At 44.8% G+C, this 21,115-nt stretch overlaps 2 protein-coding genes across 2 annotated transcripts; both read left to right on the top strand.

The window, feature by feature from the left end:
• Positions 1–4,079: 4,079 nt before the first annotated feature.
• LOC129822629 (protein phosphatase 1A-like) lies at positions 4,080–11,197 on the top strand. Its single transcript, XM_055880993.1, has 5 exons — positions 4,080–4,948; positions 5,712–6,283; positions 9,255–9,372; positions 9,607–9,721; positions 9,859–11,197. The coding sequence occupies exons 1-5, from the start codon at positions 4,543–4,545 to the stop codon at positions 9,941–9,943; spliced, it is 1,296 nt and encodes a 431-aa protein (XP_055736968.1). The 5' UTR covers positions 4,080–4,542; the 3' UTR covers positions 9,944–11,197.
• A 1,295-nt stretch (positions 11,198–12,492) lies between these two features.
• si:dkey-202g17.3 (4F2 cell-surface antigen heavy chain) lies at positions 12,493–17,333 on the top strand. Its single transcript, XM_055880992.1, has 10 exons — positions 12,493–12,713; positions 13,000–13,385; positions 14,781–14,945; positions 15,226–15,329; positions 15,431–15,508; positions 15,641–15,696; positions 15,912–16,110; positions 16,219–16,326; positions 16,411–16,479; positions 16,664–17,333. The coding sequence occupies exons 1-10, from the start codon at positions 12,604–12,606 to the stop codon at positions 17,063–17,065; spliced, it is 1,677 nt and encodes a 558-aa protein (XP_055736967.1). The 5' UTR covers positions 12,493–12,603; the 3' UTR covers positions 17,066–17,333.
• Positions 17,334–21,115: the final 3,782 nt, after the last annotated feature.

Raw genomic sequence — 21,115 nt, 5'->3', positions numbered from 1 at the left:
GTGGTAGTGATAGTGGGCATGACCTTGTTGCATACACATGACAAAGGGAAACATAGAGCTCATTACAAATACATATCCTTTTGCACCCTCCCACACACAGACAGACATACTGTATGTCTTACTGGGTCTCACCATGTGTGAGACTGCTAGGTAAAGCAGAAGGGTGCATTTGTCGATCGCCTGGCGGCAGTAAGCAGCCGTAGCAGCAGCAGCACATATTATAGCCCAGCTCGTTGTAGCCCCTGGTGTGCTGCCTGAAGCTACTTCTGCAAATGAGTAGTCACATGATGTGTCAGCTAAATCATCCTGCTCATGTACATCACTGACTGTTCAGACTTGGACAACATATAAGGGGGAAATTTCATAAAATATATAGACATTTTATCCATTCAGAAAACACACATTTAATGAGGCTATAAAGTGCACTTTCTGACAGGTGCAATACATTGAGTGTACAACACATTGTGTCAGCACATTCCTAATATTGAGTTGTACCCTCTTTTGTCCTCAGTACAGACTGAATTTGTCAGGGTATGGACTACAAGGTGTTGAAAGCGTTCCACAGCGATGCTGGCCTATGTTGACTCCAAAGCTGCCCACAGTTGTGTCAAGTTGGCTGGATGTCCTTTAGGTGGTGGACCATTCTTGATACACAAGGGGAACTGTTGAGTGTGAAAAACCCAGCCGTATTGCATATATTTTATTTTTATTTTTTTACCCCCTTTTCACCCCAATTTTCGTGGTATCCAATCGCTAGTAATTACTATCTTGTCTCATCGCTACAACTCCCGTACGGGCTCGGGAGAGACGAAGGTCGAAAGCCATGCGTCCTCCGAAGCACAACGCAACCAAGCCGCACTGCTTCTTTAACACAGCGCGCCTCCAACCCGGAAGCCAGCCGCACCAATGTGTCGGAGGAAACACCGTGCACCAGTATTGCATATCTTGACACACTCAAACCAGTGCACCTGGCACCTACCTATACCCCGTTCAAAAGCACTTAAATATTTTGTCTTGCCCATTCACCCTCTGAATGGCACACATACACAATCCATGTCTCAATTGTCTCAAGGCTTAAAAATCTTTAACTTGTCTCCTCCCCTTCACCTACAAAAGGAAACCCAGCCTTGAGCTGCCCAGTGACGCGAGCCTACCAGAAGGGCTAAATGCCTTTCATGCTCGCTTCGAGGCAAGCAACACTGAAGCATGCATGAAAGCACCAGCCGGTTCCGGACGACTCTGTAATCACGCTCTCCGTAGCCAATGTCAGCAAGACCTTTTAACAGGTCAACATTCACAAGGCCGCAGGGCCAAACGGATTACCAGGACGTGTCCTCCGAGCATACGCGGACCAACTAGCAAGTGTCTTCACTGACATTTTCAACCTCTCCCTGACCGAGTCTGTAATACCTACATGTTTCAAGCAGACCACCATAGTCCCTGTGCCTAAGAAAGTGAAAGTAACCTGCCTAAATGAAGAGCCATGAAGTGCTTTGAAAGGTTGGTTATGGCTCACATCAACACCCTCATCCCAGAAACCCTAGATCCACTCCAATTCCCATACCGCCCACACATGACACAACCTTAATCGCATTCCACACTGCCCTTTACCACCTGGACAAAAGGAACACCTATGTGAGAATGCTATTCATTGACTACAGCTCAGCGTTCAACACCATAGTGCCCACGAAGCTCATTACTAAGCTAAGGACCCTGGGACTGAACACCTTCCTCTGAAACTGGATCCTGGACTTCCTGATGGGCCGCCCCAGGTGGTAAGGATAGGTAACAACACATCTGCCAAGCTGATCCTCAACACGCGGGCCCCTCAAGGGTGCGTGCTTAGTCCCCTCCTGTACTCCCTGTTCACCCACGACTGCGGGGCCAAGCACAAGTCCAACACCATCATTAAGTTTGCTGACGACACAACGGTGGAAGGCCTCACTGACAACGATGAGACAGCCTATAGGTAGGAGGTCAGAGACCTGGCAGTGTGGCAAAAGAGCAGGACAAAAGAGATGCTCGTGGACTGCAGGAAAAGGAGGGCCGAACATGACATTCACATCGATGGGGCTGTAGTGGAGCGGGTCGAGAGTTTCAAGTTCCTTGGTGTCCACATCACCAACAAATGATCATATCAAACACACCAAGAAAGTCGTGAAGAGGGCACGACAATGCCTTTTCCCCCTCAGGAGAAAAGATTAGGCATGGGTCCCCAGATCCTCAAAAAGTTCCACAGCTGCACCATCGAGAGCATCCTGACCGGTTGTATCACTGCCTGGTTTGGCAACTGCTTGGCATCCAACCGTAAGGCGCTACAGAGGGTAGTGCGTACGGCCCAGTACATCACTGGGGCAAAGCTTCCTGCCATCCAGGACCTATATACTACATGGTGTCAGAGGAAGGCCAAAAAATGGTCAAAGACTTCAATCACCCAAGTCATAGACTGTTCTCTCTGCTATCACACGGCAAGCGGTACCAGAGCGCCAAGTCTAGGTCCAAAAGGCTCCTTAGCAGCTTCTACCCCCAAGCCATAAGACTGCTGAACAATTAATCAAATGGCCACCCGGGCTATTTGCATTTCTTCTGTAACTTTCTCACTCATCATTATTCACAATAAATTCATGATTATCCACATTAATGTAGAAGTGTTTAGAAACATCTTCTCTTCTTATTTACAATAAGTGACTCCAAAATGACACAATCCATTATTCACCATTCAGTTCCTATTGGGGAAAACATCATCCGTGTCACGTGTGCTCCCTCTCCCTCTCCGGCCTCTAGGTGACCAGGCTGCTCGTTAGGGAGCACACCCGTCACCACCATTACGCGCATAATGTCACTCACCTGGACTCCATCACCTCCTTGATTACCTGCCCTTTATATGTGACTCCCTTTGGTTTCTTCCCCAGTCGTCATTGTTGCTGTTTCATGTCGGTGCGTTTGTGTTTCTGGTTTTGTTCATTTATTTCTTAAACGTATTCCCTCCCAGAACTTGCTTCCCGACTCTCAGCGTACATCGGTACAATCCGAAACACAACCAAAACAAACTGTAAAGACATCCAACAAGTTTTTAGAGCCACAAGTCACAATGAACCACAAGTCACATGCAAAGAATATGGGACCAAATATTAACGTTTCGACTACTTTAATATACAAGTGAATTTGTGTAAAAAACACGTCTTCAAATGGGGGGAATATATACATAAAGTGCATTCATTTCTAAATGGTAAAACACATATGAGAAATACCCTCAAATAAAAGGTGACATTCTGTACTGTCACCTCATCTGAAACATTTGATCTCCAGTCCAAAACGTGGGAGTATAGAGCCAAATGTACACATTTTCGCTTCACTGTCCAAATAAATACAGAGGCGAGTGCCTGTGTAGGTTACTCACTCATTCACTTCTGTATCTGACCACCATATAGCGGGTCCCATCCCCAACCTGAACATACAACTCGACCTATAACGGGCGTGATCTATAGATAGCGTGATCAGCTTCCAACCTCATGTATACACAACTTTAAATCCAGTAATCTACTAGACCACGCCAGAACGACTGCATCCAAAATAGGTCAGAAGCTGCAAATACACACCAGGTAATTGTCTTAAGAAAAACAGCAGAGGTGGAAGGGGAATGCCTACACTTATACGATAGCTAGGGGCCCGGATCACACCTGTTGAGTGAGGATTTCCCTCATGCTTCAGTTATATCAGTAAGGAGGTGAACTGACTTGTGTTAAACTGGTTTAATCATGACACACCTGGATAATAATCTGGGTCCTCCGTACCAGATGAGTCACTGATGGGCTAATCCATTCTAATGTGTGTGTGTGTGTGTGTGTGTTATGTGTGTGGCATCGTGTTAAAGAGAAAAGGAAAAAGAGAGTGGTGGACTATATTCAGTGAATAAATTGCTGACAGTTCTGAAAATAAACTGCGGGGATCCAGTTACAGAGAGTTGGAGAGCTCATTCTATCTGTCCACCGTGCTGCTATGAAACGCTGACAGGCTCATCATCCATACTGTACATTCGGTCATGCAGTGCTAATCTAAGATCCCTCGCATGTTGGAGATTATCTAGTAGAGTAGAGTAGAGAAAGAGAGAGAGAGAGAGAGAGAGAGAGAGATATTTAGGCCAATAGCATCACAGGGCAAACACTGGCCAGGGACAGGAGAGAAAGAACTGTAGAAAGACAGAGAAGGAGATAGAGTGGACACCATACAGACACATACACTCCACACATCACAGCACATACACATTGAGACAAACGCTAGGAATCCAGAAACTACGCCCACAAGCTAGGTTTACAAAGACAAGGATGGCCACCACGATTTCTGCCAGTATCTAGTGAAGCCCACCTGAACACAACTCTACGGTCCAGAGTTGACACTTTGTCCACCTGCTCAGCGTGTCCAGCTAAACCCACTGCCCTGGACCTGCTGCGGGGGACACAGACTGGGAGAAGGAGGAGAGAGGGGAACAAGAGGACCAGTGCCAGGTCAGGAAAGAGACTCGAGCGGCGCCTCCGAGGAGCCATGAGGACGGCCAGGCGGGCCAGCACCGTGGAGGTGCCCTCCTTCCTCCGCCAGCTAGCCAAGGAGACAGAGAAGATGGTCACCTTCTTCTTTAAGGGAGGACAGAGGGATGGCCAGGAGGGGAACGAAGAGGACTTCAGTGATGAGGAATACGGGCCGAGCGTCTACCTGGACCGGCCCATCCTGGATAAACACACGGCCGAGGGGAGGTCTCAGTGGGGGGTCAACTATGCAACGGCCAGCATGCAGGGCTGGAGGGCACAGATGGAGGACGCCCACACCTGCATGCCGGAGATGGGAGGGGAGCTGGCGGAGTGGGGCTACTACGCAGTGTTTGATGGACACGCTGGCAACACGGTGGCACAGTACTGCTCCCATAACCTGCTGCAACACATCCTCGCTACAGGTACCAAATTGGGCCACGCACTTTGACTAACTGATTGATAATCATTGTTGGCAGCCTAATTCATTTTCACTTGAAGGGAATATGTGCAAGCATTTATTTGGGCAAGTAGGGAAGCATTTTACAACACCTATTTCCAGTGTGTGTTCCACAGACAGATATTGTTTGATAAATCCATGAACAACTTTGTCTTAGGCATGGGTGTCTTCAATTTGAGCGATGACAAGGTGCCGTTGTGCAGTAGGCTATGTGTATGGTGTATGAGGGAGAGTGTAATCTTGATCTTGAATACCAAAGGCATTATCTCTCTTGGTTTTACTTTCTAAACCTAAACATGGTAGCACAACATGGCTGACAGCTGTTGTTGAAAACTTTTTGATCCTTGTTCTTGGCCCGAAGTATGAGATACTTAATCTGACACTTGAGCCTACAGTGTCTGCTACTTAACTCAAGACAAACGTTTAATCCTAACCTACATGGCATTAATTAAAAATAATGCCACGAGCAAGACAGACAGTCACCTCAGAGGACTACAACGCAATCTGAGCTCTGAGATTTGGGCTCTGGCAGGGCACAGTGGGCATTTGTCCACTAGAACCAAGCTGGTAAGGCTGGGGGTCAAATTGAATTGTAACTATGTGTAGTTATCCTGTAGTTGGCCAGACTGTAGTTAACTTCTGCATGTCGATTTTAGGCAGCGAGACCTAATTATGTTTATTTGTCACATATAGGCCAGGTCGTTAACTCGTATTGATCTCTCCTCCAGGGCGCGTAAAGGCACAGGAGGACCCTGACGACGTGAAGGAGGGGATCGTCGAGGGCTTCCTGGCCATTGACAGCCACATGCACACGCTGACGCGCCAGGAATGCTGGGAGCGCAGCGGCTCCACGGCGGCTGCCGTCATGCTCTCGCCGCAGTACGTCTACTTCGTCAACTGTGGCGACTCGCGGACGCTCCTCTGCCGTGACGGCCAGGTCATCTTCTACACGGAGGACCACAAGCCCTTCAACCCAAGGGAGAAGGAGCGGATACAGAACGCGGGCGGCTCGGTGACCCAGCATAGGGTGAACGGCTCCCTGGCCGTGTCCAGGTCCCTGGGAGACTTTGACTTTAAGGAGGTGGACTGGAGGTCCCAGACTGAGCAGCTGGTCTCCCCAGAGCCAGAGGTGTACGAGCTGGAGAGGTCCCCGCAAGACGAGTTCCTCATAGTGGCTTGTGACGGAGTGTGGGACGCCATCGGCAACGAGGAGCTGTGTGCGTTCGTCCACAGTCGCCTGCAGGTGTGCGATGACCTGAGGGAGATCTGCAACCAGGTCATTGACCTCTGCCTCTATAAGGTCAGTGTATAAATGATCAGATCCCACTACATGCAGAGTCACACTGATCCTAAACCTCTGCCTGCTCTATTTGGGTACATATGCAGGACCAGAGTATAAACTTCAAAAGGGGTATACTCACACTCAATAATTGCCAAAGTGAGTAAATTGCAACAATGACCATAACTGGACATTGTATGGAAAGTCAGAAGGTGCCGGGGGTGAAAGGTTTAATTAAGAGGACTTTGGCAGTATCTTCAGGCAATGATATCATCCCCAGGTCTTGGCTGTCCTCTCCCCTCCTGTAGTCCTGGAGACTAATACCATTCCAATACTCAGTGTTTAGATCAGTCAGAGGATTTAACAGCAGGACACAGCCAGGTTGGTACAGCAACGTGACTTACACTGCACTGCAGAGAGTCTCCTCGATAGGCAATGGCCATTTTCTAAATACAGTCTAAATATTGTCTTTAATTCAAGGTGATTATTTTTTCTTTATTTTATCATGGAATCATACTGAGACAAACGTCTATTTTACAGATGAGCCCTGAATTACAGAAATTACAGAAAATGTACACATCAAAATACACTGCTCAAAAAAATAAAGGGAACACTTAAACAACACAATGTAACTCCAAGTCAATCACACTTCTGTGAAATCAAACTGTCCACTTAGGAAGCAACACTGATTGACAATAAATTTCACATGCTGTTGTGCAAATGGTATAGACAAAAGGTGGAAATTATAGGCAATTAGCAAGACACCCCCAAAAAAGGAGTGATTCTGCAGGTGGTGATCACAGACCACTTCTCAGTTCCTATGCTTCCTGGCTGATGTTTTGGTCACGTTTGAATGCTGCCGGTGCTCTCACTCTAGTGGTAGCATGAGATGGAGTCTACAACCCACACAAGTAGCTCAGGTAGTGCAGTTCATCCAGGATGGCACATCAATGCGAGCTGTGGCAAAAAGGTTTGCTGTGTCTGTCAGCGTAGTGTCCAGAGCATGGAGGCGCTACCAGGAGACAGGCGAGTACATCAGGAGACGTGGAGGAGGCCGTAGGAGGGCAACAACCCAGCAGCAGGACCGCTACCTCCGCCTTTGTGCAAGGAGGTGCACTGCCAGCGCCCTGCAAAATGACCTCCAGCAGGCCATAAATGTGCTAATGTTCTAATATTTTAGCCAGGCAAGAAAGTTTAGAAATAGGGCTCTAATGATTTAGGTCACAAGGGTCACCACCTTTGTGAAGGGGAGTACATGATGGCACTCATCACTGGACAGGGTGTGTGTTGAAGGGCCCTCATCGTTACATACCTAATGTACCAAGCATTATGTAAGCAGTTATCTTATTCAGGTCTGCTTAGGCTGGTTAGGACTTACAATGGCACAACCTGTACCTGTCCTCTAAATAGCAGGATTATGAGAGGGAGCTATAGAGGGAAGGAGAGAGGGACAGAGGTGAGGGCAACACACACAGTGGATTATGGTTGAGTGTGTGTGTGTGTGTGTGTGTGTGTGTGTGTGTGTGTGTGTGTGTGTGTGTGTGTGTGTGTGTGTGTGTGTGTGTGTGTGTGTGTGTGTGTGTGTGTGTGTGTGTGTGTGTGTGTGTGTGTGTGTGTGTGTGTGTGTGTGTGTGTGTGTGTGTGTGTGTGTGTGTTAGACTGTCAGGGTCTCACGGCCACACCAGCTGGGAGCTAGGCCTATTAACCTGGCCAAGAAGAGCCTCACTTTATCAACGGCAACAGAACAGGCTTACCTCTTTGGAGTCTGTACTTCAGCTAGGTGGGTTTTGATGTAGCACACAGTGAACCTAGCTTCTCAGCTCTGTGACATGACATCACAATAACCAATTAGTCCCCATAGAGATCCTATTAAATTACTAGAGAGGCTATGTCATGATCCCTCGCAATTCCAGAATGGGGTGAAATGGCAGCCATCTTGATCAGGGAGAAATCCAAAACCTAATCTAATTGGAATGAAAGGCAGTAGAGACATAGGTGATGCATTTCCTGCTTTTACTTAATTGGAATGTAAGGCATGTGATGTTTCATAAATTGTGTAATGGAATTATAGTCAACGTAAAATATTGTCATATAATTATAAATACCATTTATACAGGTTTATACAAATGTATGAATAGCCTCTAAAATATATGTAAACAGACATAAATGTCCAGATTTAGTTTTTGGGGAAAGCTGTGAGTGCTATTATATGATACAATATCAGTCCTTGTTGCATTTACAACTTGTGTAAGACATATCATCAACTGATTTGAGCCAGTGTATGGCTGTGGATTGACTGCATTGTTTGAATGGAATATTGGAAAATTTATTAATGGAATAACTCCTCTAAAACTGGCTGGCTAGCTAACACACATACAGTGCAGATAAATTCTTCACATTCATAGTTTTACACAATATCTTATCACAGCACTGGCAAACATTGGCTGACCATCATTATATTTTAGCCATTTAGTATCCATAGCGACTTATGTCCATTCTGGTATTCTAATTCTTAATTCTACGTCCCACTGTTCCATTGTGACCCGTTTCCAAAATTCTAATTTCTGCTCTCTGTCAGTACACACATTATGACATCACAATTTCCCTCCACCTGCAGTGCCATATAAAAATCTTCCCAGCTGAGAAGATTTTTACATGACACTGTGCACTCTGAGACGTCATAGTCCTGTTCTCCATTGTGATGTCACAATGACACTTATTTTATCTTCTGTTCACATTATCATTGAGCATGCAAAGAATATTCCTCATCATCACATTATTCCTCAAGTAAACAATCAATAGTGGCAGCAATATGACAGCTCCCATGACATTTCATTTAGTTTTTCAATGTTTGGGGTAACAAATGACATTATTGAAATGAATCAGACGCCAACAATGTTTCCTATTCATATAAAATATTGGCTTATGCTTCTCTTACAAGAGCTCATAGAATTGTGCCTATATCAATCTGCCTCTTTGTCGCCCCCTACAGGGTAGTTTGGACAACATGAGCATCATCATCGTGACCTTCCCTGGTGCACCCCAGGTGTCACAAGAGGCCCTACAAAAAGAGGCCGAGCTAGAGACAATCCTCGAGGCCAAAGTGGAAGGTAGGTATTTCGATGGGCTTGAGTTGCGATTAAGCTTACTATGCGACTCTAAACCATCTTGGCTTGGTCTCACTCCCAATAGGCTTTCATAGTAATATGGCATCACCCCACATCAAAATTAAACTTGATAACAATAACAACAGCTCTGAGACAAGAGCAGCTTAATTCTCCCCTCTGACAACAGGGCACGATCATTACGGAACTCTCTCCCTTTCTCTCTGTCTGTGTGTTTAGAGATTGTCAACTTGCTAAAGTCGCGGGACAAGGAACCGGACCTGCTGTACGTGATGAAGTTTCTGGTCTCTGAGGACATACCTGGCCTGCCACCAGGGGGAGGAGTCACCAGCAAGTAAGTCACTCAATCACATGACTCACCAGTCAGAGATCAAAAAGTGACAAGAGGCCTAGATGTGTGTGAATAAATGAGTAATTGTTCATATTAAATGTTCATAACTTGTCATAACTTCTTCTCTTTTTCCTTTGCAGAAGAGACTGTGTCATCTCTGCATATCAGAAGTTTGTAACGCCCTTCAGATCTCTGGAACCAATGGTAGGAGATGACCAAACATAGTGCAAGAGTGTGCCCTCTGTCTCACTAAACACATAAGTGCAAACTGGACTACAAAGTAACTAAGTTATTTTTTCCCCCTGACACGTAATTGACCTGTCGCATTCCAGGACATCGGAGGATCTGAAGAGTCCAACTAGTCGTATCCATGGAAATGTATTCTTCAGCCTCGCGTATCCATGGCGACCATTTAGAATTGGGGCCTCCGCTTTCCAGCTGAGGAATCAGCCAATAGCTAAATAAAGAACTATGGTGGGAGGGGGTGTGACCTGGGCCTGCCCTTAGCCAATCATCTCTTCTCTGTTCCTCATTTACACTGTCTATCAACAAGTCTACTGTACCATTAGAAAATATCAAATAATTACCATTACTCCAGTAAGGGAAGAATTACATATTCCCAAACTATTGTTTAAAATACATGATAATTAGATATAATATTTATTAACTTTCTTACTTTACACTTTAAGGTGCCTGGGTAGTTCCTTTCCTTCAAGACTTGAAGCTTACGAATAAGGCTGATCATGTTATTTCATTTAAAATCCAACTGATATGTTTAAGCAGTGTGCAACTCCATCCTGCCGCATCAAATTAAATTGAAAAAACACCCATTCAACCATTGCAGACCAGTGAAGGCACCGATATGCATGTGTCCTGTGATGTCATGGCCTACACTAGATAATCTGCATAATCCTGTGAGGGAGCATAGGTGACGTGAATAGATGGGTGTCATGACGATGATGGACACAACATCATATGACCAAGTGTGTGTGAATGTGTGTACGAGTGAGTGAGTGAGTGAGTTAGTGAGTGGATAATATGGGCTGTGGGATTATTAGCACACACACTGTAACCTTTTTCAGTTTAGAGCACAGATGCTCACAGTTAGACACGATTTAGACCCGTGTGACAGGTAGAGTAGTGTAGCTACAGGTAAATTGTTCTGCTGTTTTTGAAAATAAGTGGTTCTGCTGTTAGCATGTCTTCTTTTCAATACATGTCATTGCGCTGCCTTACAAAGCTCTCTGTTGCTGTACGGTTACTTTATTCCTCCTTCGGATCATACCAAACGGATGAACGTGGCAGCTGTATTCCATGACAGAGGTCAGAGGTCAAAACGAGCTAGACTCGAGGTCAAACACTGCTGCAGCATGTCTGTTTGAATTCTATGAAATCAGGAGGAAGTGGGATCCGAGAGGATACGGCAGCGCAACAGATTACCGTGAGAACCTTCACAAATGTCAGTGATTTGATGACTGTATGGGCATCACATTAAAGCCCTTAAGGGGCAATAAATCAATGAAATAAAATGACATTCTGGGATTTTTGATAGAGCGGAGTGGGCTCTTACTCCTAAAATGTTTGATAGATACAGCACTACAGGGTTAGACTAAGGACCAAGGGAGAAGTATACAAGACAGTTCCATAACGAACCATTGATATCATTCCAGAACTGTCTTTTGGCCAGTTGCATGCATCTAAACCAGGGGCGTCAAATGCGTGTTTTTGGTTTTTCCTTTCAATTAAGACCTAGACAACCAGGTGAGGGGAGTTTTTTACTAATAAGTGACCTTAATTCATCAAACAAGTACAACGGAGGGGCAAAAACCTGCAGACACTCAGCCCTCCGTGGAACGAGTTTGACACGTGATCGAAACGAAGTAGGGAGCCCTTGCTCTAATGAAGCCCTACCAAGACCTCAGAACCTTTGAGCACGGGTTCTCCGGAATGTGTTGTCATGGTGTGTCAAGACTCAACACCTCCATCCTAATTGCTCTGGCCAAGATGTCATTTGACATTCACAGTGTCCCTCTCACCTCCATACCCCTTAAACATTAAAAGGACAAAAACCAACAACACAACCGACTGGATAGAACTGGTCTGCAGAAAGCACATGCAGCAGAAGAGGATAAAGACTGAAAGAACGGTAGGGAGACAAACGCTCAAAGACCAGACGGTTGCCAGTTATCAGGTGCGTTATGATGCTTTTATGATTGCATTGGATTTGACAGATATTAGGAGAGACCGATGCTGTTTGTCACTTTTTACCCTGATGTGTATTTCTCAGCACCAATCTTGTGTAAGACTCTTTTCAATAGCAATAGAAATACCAAGGTATTGTGTTAATGGGACCCTTATTTTATTCATCATCTTATTCCAACATGGAGTTATTAGCCATCAAACATTCGCAGGGTTGGATGTCAGTCTGTTGGTTGTCACAATGTTTGCTAGAAGTTTATTCCTTTTGTAACAAGAAATGATGCAGTGTAATTAAATAAGCCAAGATTTTCTATAAAATCGATCAACATTCTAGATAACATAATTCAGCATTTTTTGCCTTGAACATGACATTTAGCAAATTATTCACACAAACATGTGGGTGTGACATGAGAGAGCCAAGGGAAGGTACATTTTTTATGTATTAATCTTTTTTTTAAATTGCCATTGATGTAGGGAAATTGCGTTTTGTTTGTCAGGTGATCAGAATATTGCTTTGTCCAGGAAACCTAGGCTATTGTCTATTTTTGTCATTCGTTTCATCTGATCAATATTGGTTAAATTAAACGTTGGTAAATTTAGCTAATGGGTGGAGTTAGAATTCAAGTGAATTGACAAGGTAAATTGGCTAATTGGTTGTTTTTAAAACGCACGGTTGGAATTTTAAGATGACATGCAAGTGTGTGCACTCACCCGCCACGTTAGAGACGTCACTGTCAGGACATACCTGTCCTCATCACAACAATCCGAACGCTGACAGCTTTCGCATGTCTCGTAGGCGAGTTCCCTGGGTGTACTTTTGTTTAAAAAAAATAACTTGCTATATTTTATCGAAAGGTGCACAAAAATAGAAAGTGTGTAGCGTGTTTTACGCAAGTTTAAAACAAATCTGTTTTGTAGATGGCGCACGTGCGTAACCCCTCGATTTAAAGTCATCAAATGTTTGAAAGTGTAATGAATTGTAGCCTAGATGTAGGACTTTCAACTATTATTTGATAGTTTCGTTGTATGTAAATAATATTGGATTATGGCATTTTTCAAAATATTTGTAATTGAAACTGCAGTAGCCGAATTGGAATGCCATTGAACATGGATGGTGGCTATGGCAGCACGGCAGTGGGCTCTGGGATGTCGGGCAGTCTGGGTGGCTCTGAGACGGTCCCACTGCTGATCACGGACACCGAACCAGAGACGCCGAAATGGCAGCCCATGTCCAAGGAACAGCTGGCGCTCGAAGCGGGGGGGCCGGGGTGGAGGAAAATACGCTCCCGCCTGATGGTGGTCTTCTGGCTGGGTTGGCTGGCCTTGCTGGGCGCCTCTATTGCCATCATAGTGCAGAGCCCCCGGCCTGTCGCACCGACGCTACTGTGGTGGCAGAGGGCGCTGTTTTACCGCCTACATCCCATACTGCTCATGGACGCCCAGAACGAGGTGCCAGATGGTATCGACGGTGAGTTAAAGGAAGAGTGCGGTCAGTGGACCTAAACACCCAAGAATACAATAGCTGCACTATATAGACTACTCTGTCTACACAATGTAAAGTGTTCATCCGCTGGGAAAGTAGCGCCTTTAGTACAAACACTTTATTTAATGTTTTTTTTAAACACAAAACGCACTAAAAATTACAATGCAATCTTAAACATTTTTAAAAGGCATTGTGTCCACATTGATATACGCTGATTAATCCTACTGATATACTTTTGTATAAATAGTGTATGTGGACACAAATTAGTGGATTTGGTTATTTCAGCCACACCCGTTACTGACGTGTATAAAATGGAGCACACACCCATGCAATCCCCATAGACAAAAATTGGCAGTAGAATGGCCTTACTGAAGAGCTCAGTAACCTTCAACATGGCACTGTCCATAGGATGCTAGCTTTCCAAGCCAGTTTGTCAAATTTCTGGCCTGCTAGAGCTTCCCCGGTCAACTGTAAGTGCAGTTATTGTGAAGCGGAAATGTCCAGGAGCATCAACTGCTCAGCCATGAAGTGGTAGGTCACACAAGCTCACAGAACGGGACTGCCGAGTGCTGAAGCGCGTAGTGCATGAAATATTTCTGTCCTCAGTTGCAACACTCACGACTGAGTTCCAAACAGCCTCTGTTTTTCATGGTTCGGGCTAGGCCCCGTGAAGGGAAATCTTAACCCTACAGCATACAATGACTTTCTAGATGATTCTGTGCTTCCAACTTTGTTGCAACAGTTTGGGGTAGGCTCTTTCCTGTTTCAGCATAACAATGCCCCCGTGCACGAAGCAAGGTCCATACAGAAATGGTTTGTTGAGATCGGTGTGGAAGAACTTGACTGGCCTGCACAGAGCCCTGACCTCAACCCCATCGAGCACCTTTGGGATTAATTGGAACACTGTCTGTGAGCCAGGCCTAATCGCTCCAACAATAGTGCCCGACCTAACTAATGCGCTTGTGGCTGAATGGAAGCAAGTCCCTACAGCAATGTTGCAACATCTAGTGGAACGCTTTCCCAGAAGTGGTGGCTGTTATAGCAGCAAAGGGGGGACCAACTCCATGTTAATGCCCATGATTTTGGAATGAGATGAGCAAGTGTCCACATACTTTTGTTTGGGGTGCTGCAAAAAAATTATAATTTGCAGACCTGCTGGAAAAACCTGTTTGTCCTCACTCCAGACAGTTATATCGTCTGCTAATACAAGACTACAGGCCCAGTACACTACTTTTGAGGACCCCTACTTCCCGTGGCTATGCTGCTGCGTAAATTCTCCTTACCTGCTACAAAAAAAGTCACTTGTCATAGCGGAATCGAAGCGTCATATCTGTACAGCTAGTTTCTGAGTTGTTTTGTGGTATTCTTCTGGTTGTTCAGTGGCGTGTGAGCAGCTACCGTACCTGAAGTCCCTGGGCGTGAAGGCTCTGATTCTGGAGGGTCTGTTTCACCAGGACGCGTCCCCACTGGACCTCAGAAAGATTGATGAGCGAGTGGGTACAGTGCCTCAGATCCAACAACTGCTCATGGAGAGCCACAACGCAGGTATGCACCCAGGAAATCATTGCCCTTACCAGGGGCACAACTTTCACTGGGGTTGGGGAACATGCCCCCCCCCACATTCTGAAATAGTTTTTTTGTTATCACTAGAATGTGATACAAAAACAGTTATCCCCCCCCCCCCCCCCCCACACACTTCTAAAACCAACATTGAGCGTCTGGCCCTTACAAGTTGACTAATGCCTGACATTTCCAGAGTTCTTGAAAGATGCACTTAACTTATTGTATGTTCTGGTCCACTATTCACATGGTCTCCCTCCTTTAGGCATCAAAGTAGTGTTTGACTTCTGTGATCTGGACCTGTTCGGACCCAAAGACTCAGTGGGCAACAACTCTGCTTTGCCCTCTGACCTCACTGGCTCAATACAGGTAGGATAGGTCTTGCATGACACCATGAGTAGAATGGCTAAATCTTGGTTTCAAATGTTAGACTTTTTAATGGAGTTTTAATTATTGTTCTGTTTCCCCAGGATGCACTCCGATTTTGGTTGGAACAGGGTGTGGCAGGATTTGGAATCTGTGACACAGATGCTGCATATTCAGAAAAGGTCAGACTGTTGAGCAATGCTCAAAATTGGTTGCCATCCAATCAAAGCCAGACCAATTTGTTTCAAGTTAATTCGTTATAAGCACACATGTTTAACTGAAAGTTATCCATTCATGCCGTCTGTTCGTTTTAGACCCTGACCGAGTGGAGAGGTCTGGTCAAGGAGTTCAGCACATCAGATGATGAGAGGTGCTGTGACACTTCTAACATGCAGTACAGACCAAATGATACACAACTCTCAAACTGTTACACTTGTGTTCGTTAAAAGGATATCTTTGTTTTAGTCACTAACATTGGTTGATATATGTGAGGGATCTGTTTTAGGATTGAGGAATATGTTGTTCATGTTTTATTGCAAAGTAGTTGCGGTTGAAGTTGGAATGAAACCTGTGTCATCTGTGCAGGATTGTAGTGGTGAAACAAACAGGAGAGTCTCTACCTGCCCTGAATACCTCTAGCACGTCAGTCAACAGCTCATTGGTGGAGCTGGTTATGATGTCACTACTGCCGCACGAGCATCACCTCCTGTCCGGACAGGAAGTGGCCATTGCCGTGGAGAGACACCTGTCGACATCCCACGGCGAACTTTGGCCCAGTTGGACGGTAATGACCCGACATTCTTTCACAAAGTATAGGCTAGTGAGGATGGTGTCCAACTCCTTATTTATTGGCAAAATTACATCAATAGGGTGTGTGTGTGTGTGATGCCAGGTGGGCGGTGAAGCATCACCGATGTTGCACAGAATACTCCTGGTTCTGATGATGACACTACCTGGATCACCTGTTGTCAAATACGGAGAAGAAATAGTTAATTCACCGGTAAGAGACCTGAGTCTGCATCTGATGTGCTCATGCTTTAGTACAGTGGAACACCATTGAAATCGTTTTCTTTCTGTGGTGAAGAATGTGTCTGCAGACATGAGCTGGGAACGTGAGGCAGACAAGACCAATGGACTGAACGACTCTGTTGGGGTGAGTCAAATAATATCACATTTGTTAGTCTTCATATACCCACAGTATTACCATATCTGAGCTCAGTGGTTCTAGGAAAGTTGGCAACTGGTTTAAGGATGTTTACCACAAAGTCTCTCAGAATGACAGGCCTATTTTTCCCTTGATCTGTTTCTCCGTTTATGACACCTGTTCTTTCCTTCAGGAACAGAGGAAGCTCAAACGCTCTGCCTTGGCTCTGTTCAGCTCCCTCAGTGGCTCTCGCCTCAGAGAAGAATCTCTCCTTTATGGGAGCTTCACCTTTCTTCCCTTTAACACCACCTCCCTCCCCCCCTACTCTTCCAACTCCACCCTGGCCCCCCCGTCAGCCCCTGTGCTAGCCTTCCTGCGCTCTTGGGGCTGTGTCCACTTCCTGGTGCTGCTCAACCTTGGGACTGAGGCCCAAGCCCTGGACCCAGCATGGGCTCCCAGCCTTCCCACTGCTGGGGTGTTTGTGACCAGCACAGGGATGAACCGCCTGGGCGGCACCTCCCTGGAAACACTGAGGCTCCAGCCAGAGGAGGCCATAGTCATCAAACTGTTTGAGTCTGGCAGCTACGCCTCCTAGGGACGGTGGTGTCGGGCATTAGGCAGAGTGAGAGGGGCTAGGACTGGATGCAGGGGAGGATAACTAGGCAGAAATAGTAACTATTTAGCCATCTTTTCCTTTTTTTCTCTTTTTTTTTTGAGGCTGTATCAAAATGTCAAAGCGTTCTTAAAATAATAAATCATTGTTTATCATTTGTTCTGATGACATGGTCAACTTCAGACTACAATGCAAACACTTGGCGATGAATTTAAAGGCAATGGCTGAGATTAGTCAGCCCTATTTGATATGTTTTCCACCAATTGGTATTTTGACCAATAACAGCAGATCTTTTGCAGAGCTGATCTGATTGGTCAGAAGACAAATTAGTGACAAAATATCAGAATATGGCTGCCTGTGTATGAACATGGGCAGTTTACAGTAAATTATCATGAGTAACCAACAGTTGATTTCAACATCTTTCAGTTGAGAAACAACAAACATTGTATGATGTATCCTGAAGTATGTAGCTGGGTAATGTGGTGAAACACACAGTAAATCACTGAATCAACCACAATGAGTGGTGGGAAGGGCTCCATGTTTCTGGTTCATCCATTGTACATTACTGCTTTGAGTGATTTATATATTGGTGCCGCAAAGCAGTCTGAAACAAAACCTGACACGTACACTTCCTTTTTGCACTACTCATCCCTTCCAATTCTTGTTGTGGATAGAAAGCTAGAAATAAATAATCATAGGCCTCCCAAACAGCATCAGCAGCCAGGGTTCAGGGTGACACATGCAACGTCTGGGCCAGAAGAATGTATCCTGAGGGGGTCAGGACAGGGTTTGGGGAAACCGTGGTTAAGGGAATAACACTTCTCCAGTGTGTGTCACCTCAGAATATATGCCGCGTTCAAAACAACTGGGAATTGGGAGCAGGGGACGCCGAGACGAGCTCCGACTAGGATCAATTATTTTGAACTGTCATCCAACTCGGAATTCCAAGTCGGAAGCATCTTTCTGACCTGAATTGACCTCGCCCCCCCCCCCCCCCCCCCCCCCACCACCCCCCAGAGTTCCCAGTTGTTTTGAAAGAACTAATACAGTACTCGTTTTTGGGTGGATTCCGGGACGCGGTTAACTTTAAACAGCTAGGACCGCTATTTCTTGTCCCGGAATCCCGTTCAACAGACAGGTTGAACTCTACTTGACAGAGGCGCTAAACTGCTAGCCATCAAGCTAACGAAATTGGTACCAGATGAGTTTGGCAATGGAGCGCTCTTTGGAGAAATAAATGAACGGTTCCAGCGCTGTAGGAGCTGTATTTATTACGTATTGTTTCAGGACAAACCGGATCACTCCGAGTTCCAATGCAAAAATTGTTTACTTGCCGAGGATTATAGGCTTGAGGTGGCTTCCTTGATCACGGGGGTAGCAAGCCTACGTAAGAAACGGGAAAACGCAGAGTGGGACGCTATTCCACATCAAGTGACTCATGCAAGCAGTAAAATGAGATTTTAAAAACATAAAACACCTTATGGAAGGGGACTGTGAAGCAGCACAAACAGGCACATGCATGCACACACGATGGCATACGCACTACACACACGTATACATGGGTTTTGTACTGTAGATATGTGGAGTAGTGGCCTGAGGGCAAACGGTGTGTTGTGAAATCTGTGAATGTATTGTAATGTCTTTAAACTTGTATAAACTGCCTTAATTTGGCTGGACCCCATGAAGAGTAGCTGCTGCCTTGAAGTCTTTTACTGTGTTTGGTGTGAGTTGAGCAGCCACCGGGGGATGCTATTGCACAAGTCAGGGCACTGCCATAGTATTTCCACTTTGTGTTGTGTGGCCCCAAGGGTATAACGTGTTAATGGTACATTAATGATTTTCAAACAAGCCAAACCCATTCATTTAATATCAGTATCTAAACCATCATGAATTAGTTGAACCTGGTAGGAGTGCTTTCAAGAGGCTGCGTTTAGACAGTGTAGTTATTGACAAAAGAGCTGATCTGATTGGTCAAAAGACCAATTAGTGGAAGATCCACATTAGGATGCCTGTGTAAATGCAGCCTTATACAGTCACATGATCAAGAACTACCTGCGGTAAACCCAACTATTCTTACCTTTAACCCAACTATTCTTACCCTTACCTTTAACCTGGCACTCATCTGACCATTACTCCTCAATTTGTTAATTCTCAGTTCCTTTAATTCCTCAGATAGTAATATTCAAGGTTTCCATTAATATCTGCCTCTTCCTGTGTACAATTAATATTTGCCAATCACCAACTAGGTCTACAGACATAGTAAAATCCCAAAACCATATTGTTCCAGCTAACCCACAACCCCTCCAATTCCTTAGAACTGTATATTGAGATATACACTGAGTATACAAAACATTTAGAACACCTGCTCTTTCCACGACATAGACTGACCAGGTGAAAGCTATGATCCCTTATTGATGTCACTTGTCAAATCCACTTCAATCAGTGTAGATGAAGGGGAGACAGGTTAAATAAGGATTTTTAAGCCTTGAGACAATTGAGAAATGGATTGTGTATGTGTGACATTCAGAGGGTGAATGGGCAACCCAAAGGACATCCAGCCAATTTGACACAACTGTGGGATTCATTGTTATTATTAACAAAATAGCTGATCTTTTTTTTTCAAAAGACCAATAAGTGGGAAAAATAATCAGAATTTGGCTGCCTGTGTAAACGCAGCCAATGTGTCTGGCATTTCCCAACAGTTCTTACATATCACATACCTACCTAAACCTATAAACCCAAGGGGTCATTATGGCTGTGTTCAGACAGGCAGCCCAATTCTGGTCTTTTTTCACTAATTGGTCTTTTGACCAATCAGATCAGCTCTGAAAAAGATCTAATGTGAAAAGATTTTACGTGATTGGTCAAAATATTTTTTTGGTGGGATAAAATTTGTGACTGTTTATGTAAACGCAGCCGTTGTGACCTCAATTTCTCAGGAAGGATCGGTTTTACATAATGGCACGCCTGTTCTCTCTCTCTCTCATGTTTCAAATCAGGCGAGCATGTGATATGGAATCCAATTCGTCACACTGTGCGTCGTCGTCCATAACAAACTGCGCTCCCAGAGGAGGTCATTGTTATACACAGGGCATGTTATTTTGATTGTACATTCTGCCTGTTGGGAAAGCTACATTTGTATTAAAAAATTGCATTATGTTTTGCTATTGAATTAGACATGGCCAAGTGAGGCTGGCCTGGCTGAATCATGCCAGTATTGAATGGAGGAACACAATCTGCGTACCATCACACATCAGAAGCATGGGTCTCAGGGCCGGCCCTGGGCGTTCTGCCACCCTAGGCGAGACCGAAATATGCCGATATTTAACACATCTGGTTAGTAGGCTATATAATCAGTTCAATGTAAATATAACAGCCTAATATTTTCAATCTGATTACATTGATAAAATCACCAATGTCTCTATTAAATTCGTTTTTATATTTCTTTGTGTGTGAATTGGGGGATAACAGTTTGCAATCAAGATAATGTTGAGCTGAGAAAGTCTCAAAAGAAAGGTGGATAATGAAAGTAGAAGTTTCAGGGAGTAATGGACAGAGAAATAGACATTCTTACCATATTTCTCAATGTCAATCCAGAGTGTCTTGTTTGCAATGCTGTTTGCAAATAATTGCATCTTAAACATCCTTATGAATCTAAGCATGGCACTTTCAAAAGTTACCTTTCCACCCAGACAGAGGCTCTACCTACACAGAAAAATGTAAGCTTCAACTGCTGGCTACTCGTCCGTTGTATAACCCAACAACAAAAGTGCTTCCCTAAAAGCTGCCTGGGTTTAAACAAAAATCTATTTTCAGAAAGAGAAAAGGTAAATTAATAGGAACAGAATAGCAAAGTAATTTTTTTTATCTCCTGGAATATTATAGGCTGCAGTTTAACAGATTGTCATAGAGGGGAATCAATATATCCCCATATGCATCGGAGTCACGTCTTTCGCAGGCATTAGAGCTTGTTTCTATCATAAAACATCACAAGTTAACTATTGTTATAGAACTGTCACACCCTGATCTGTT

This window comes from Salvelinus fontinalis, chromosome 24 (genome assembly GCF_029448725.1).
Source record: "Salvelinus fontinalis isolate EN_2023a chromosome 24, ASM2944872v1, whole genome shotgun sequence".
NCBI lineage: Eukaryota > Metazoa > Chordata > Actinopteri > Salmoniformes > Salmonidae > Salvelinus > Salvelinus fontinalis.
The sequence above is the reverse complement of the archived record's forward strand: the minus strand, read 5'-3'. Positions and strand labels throughout refer to the sequence as shown.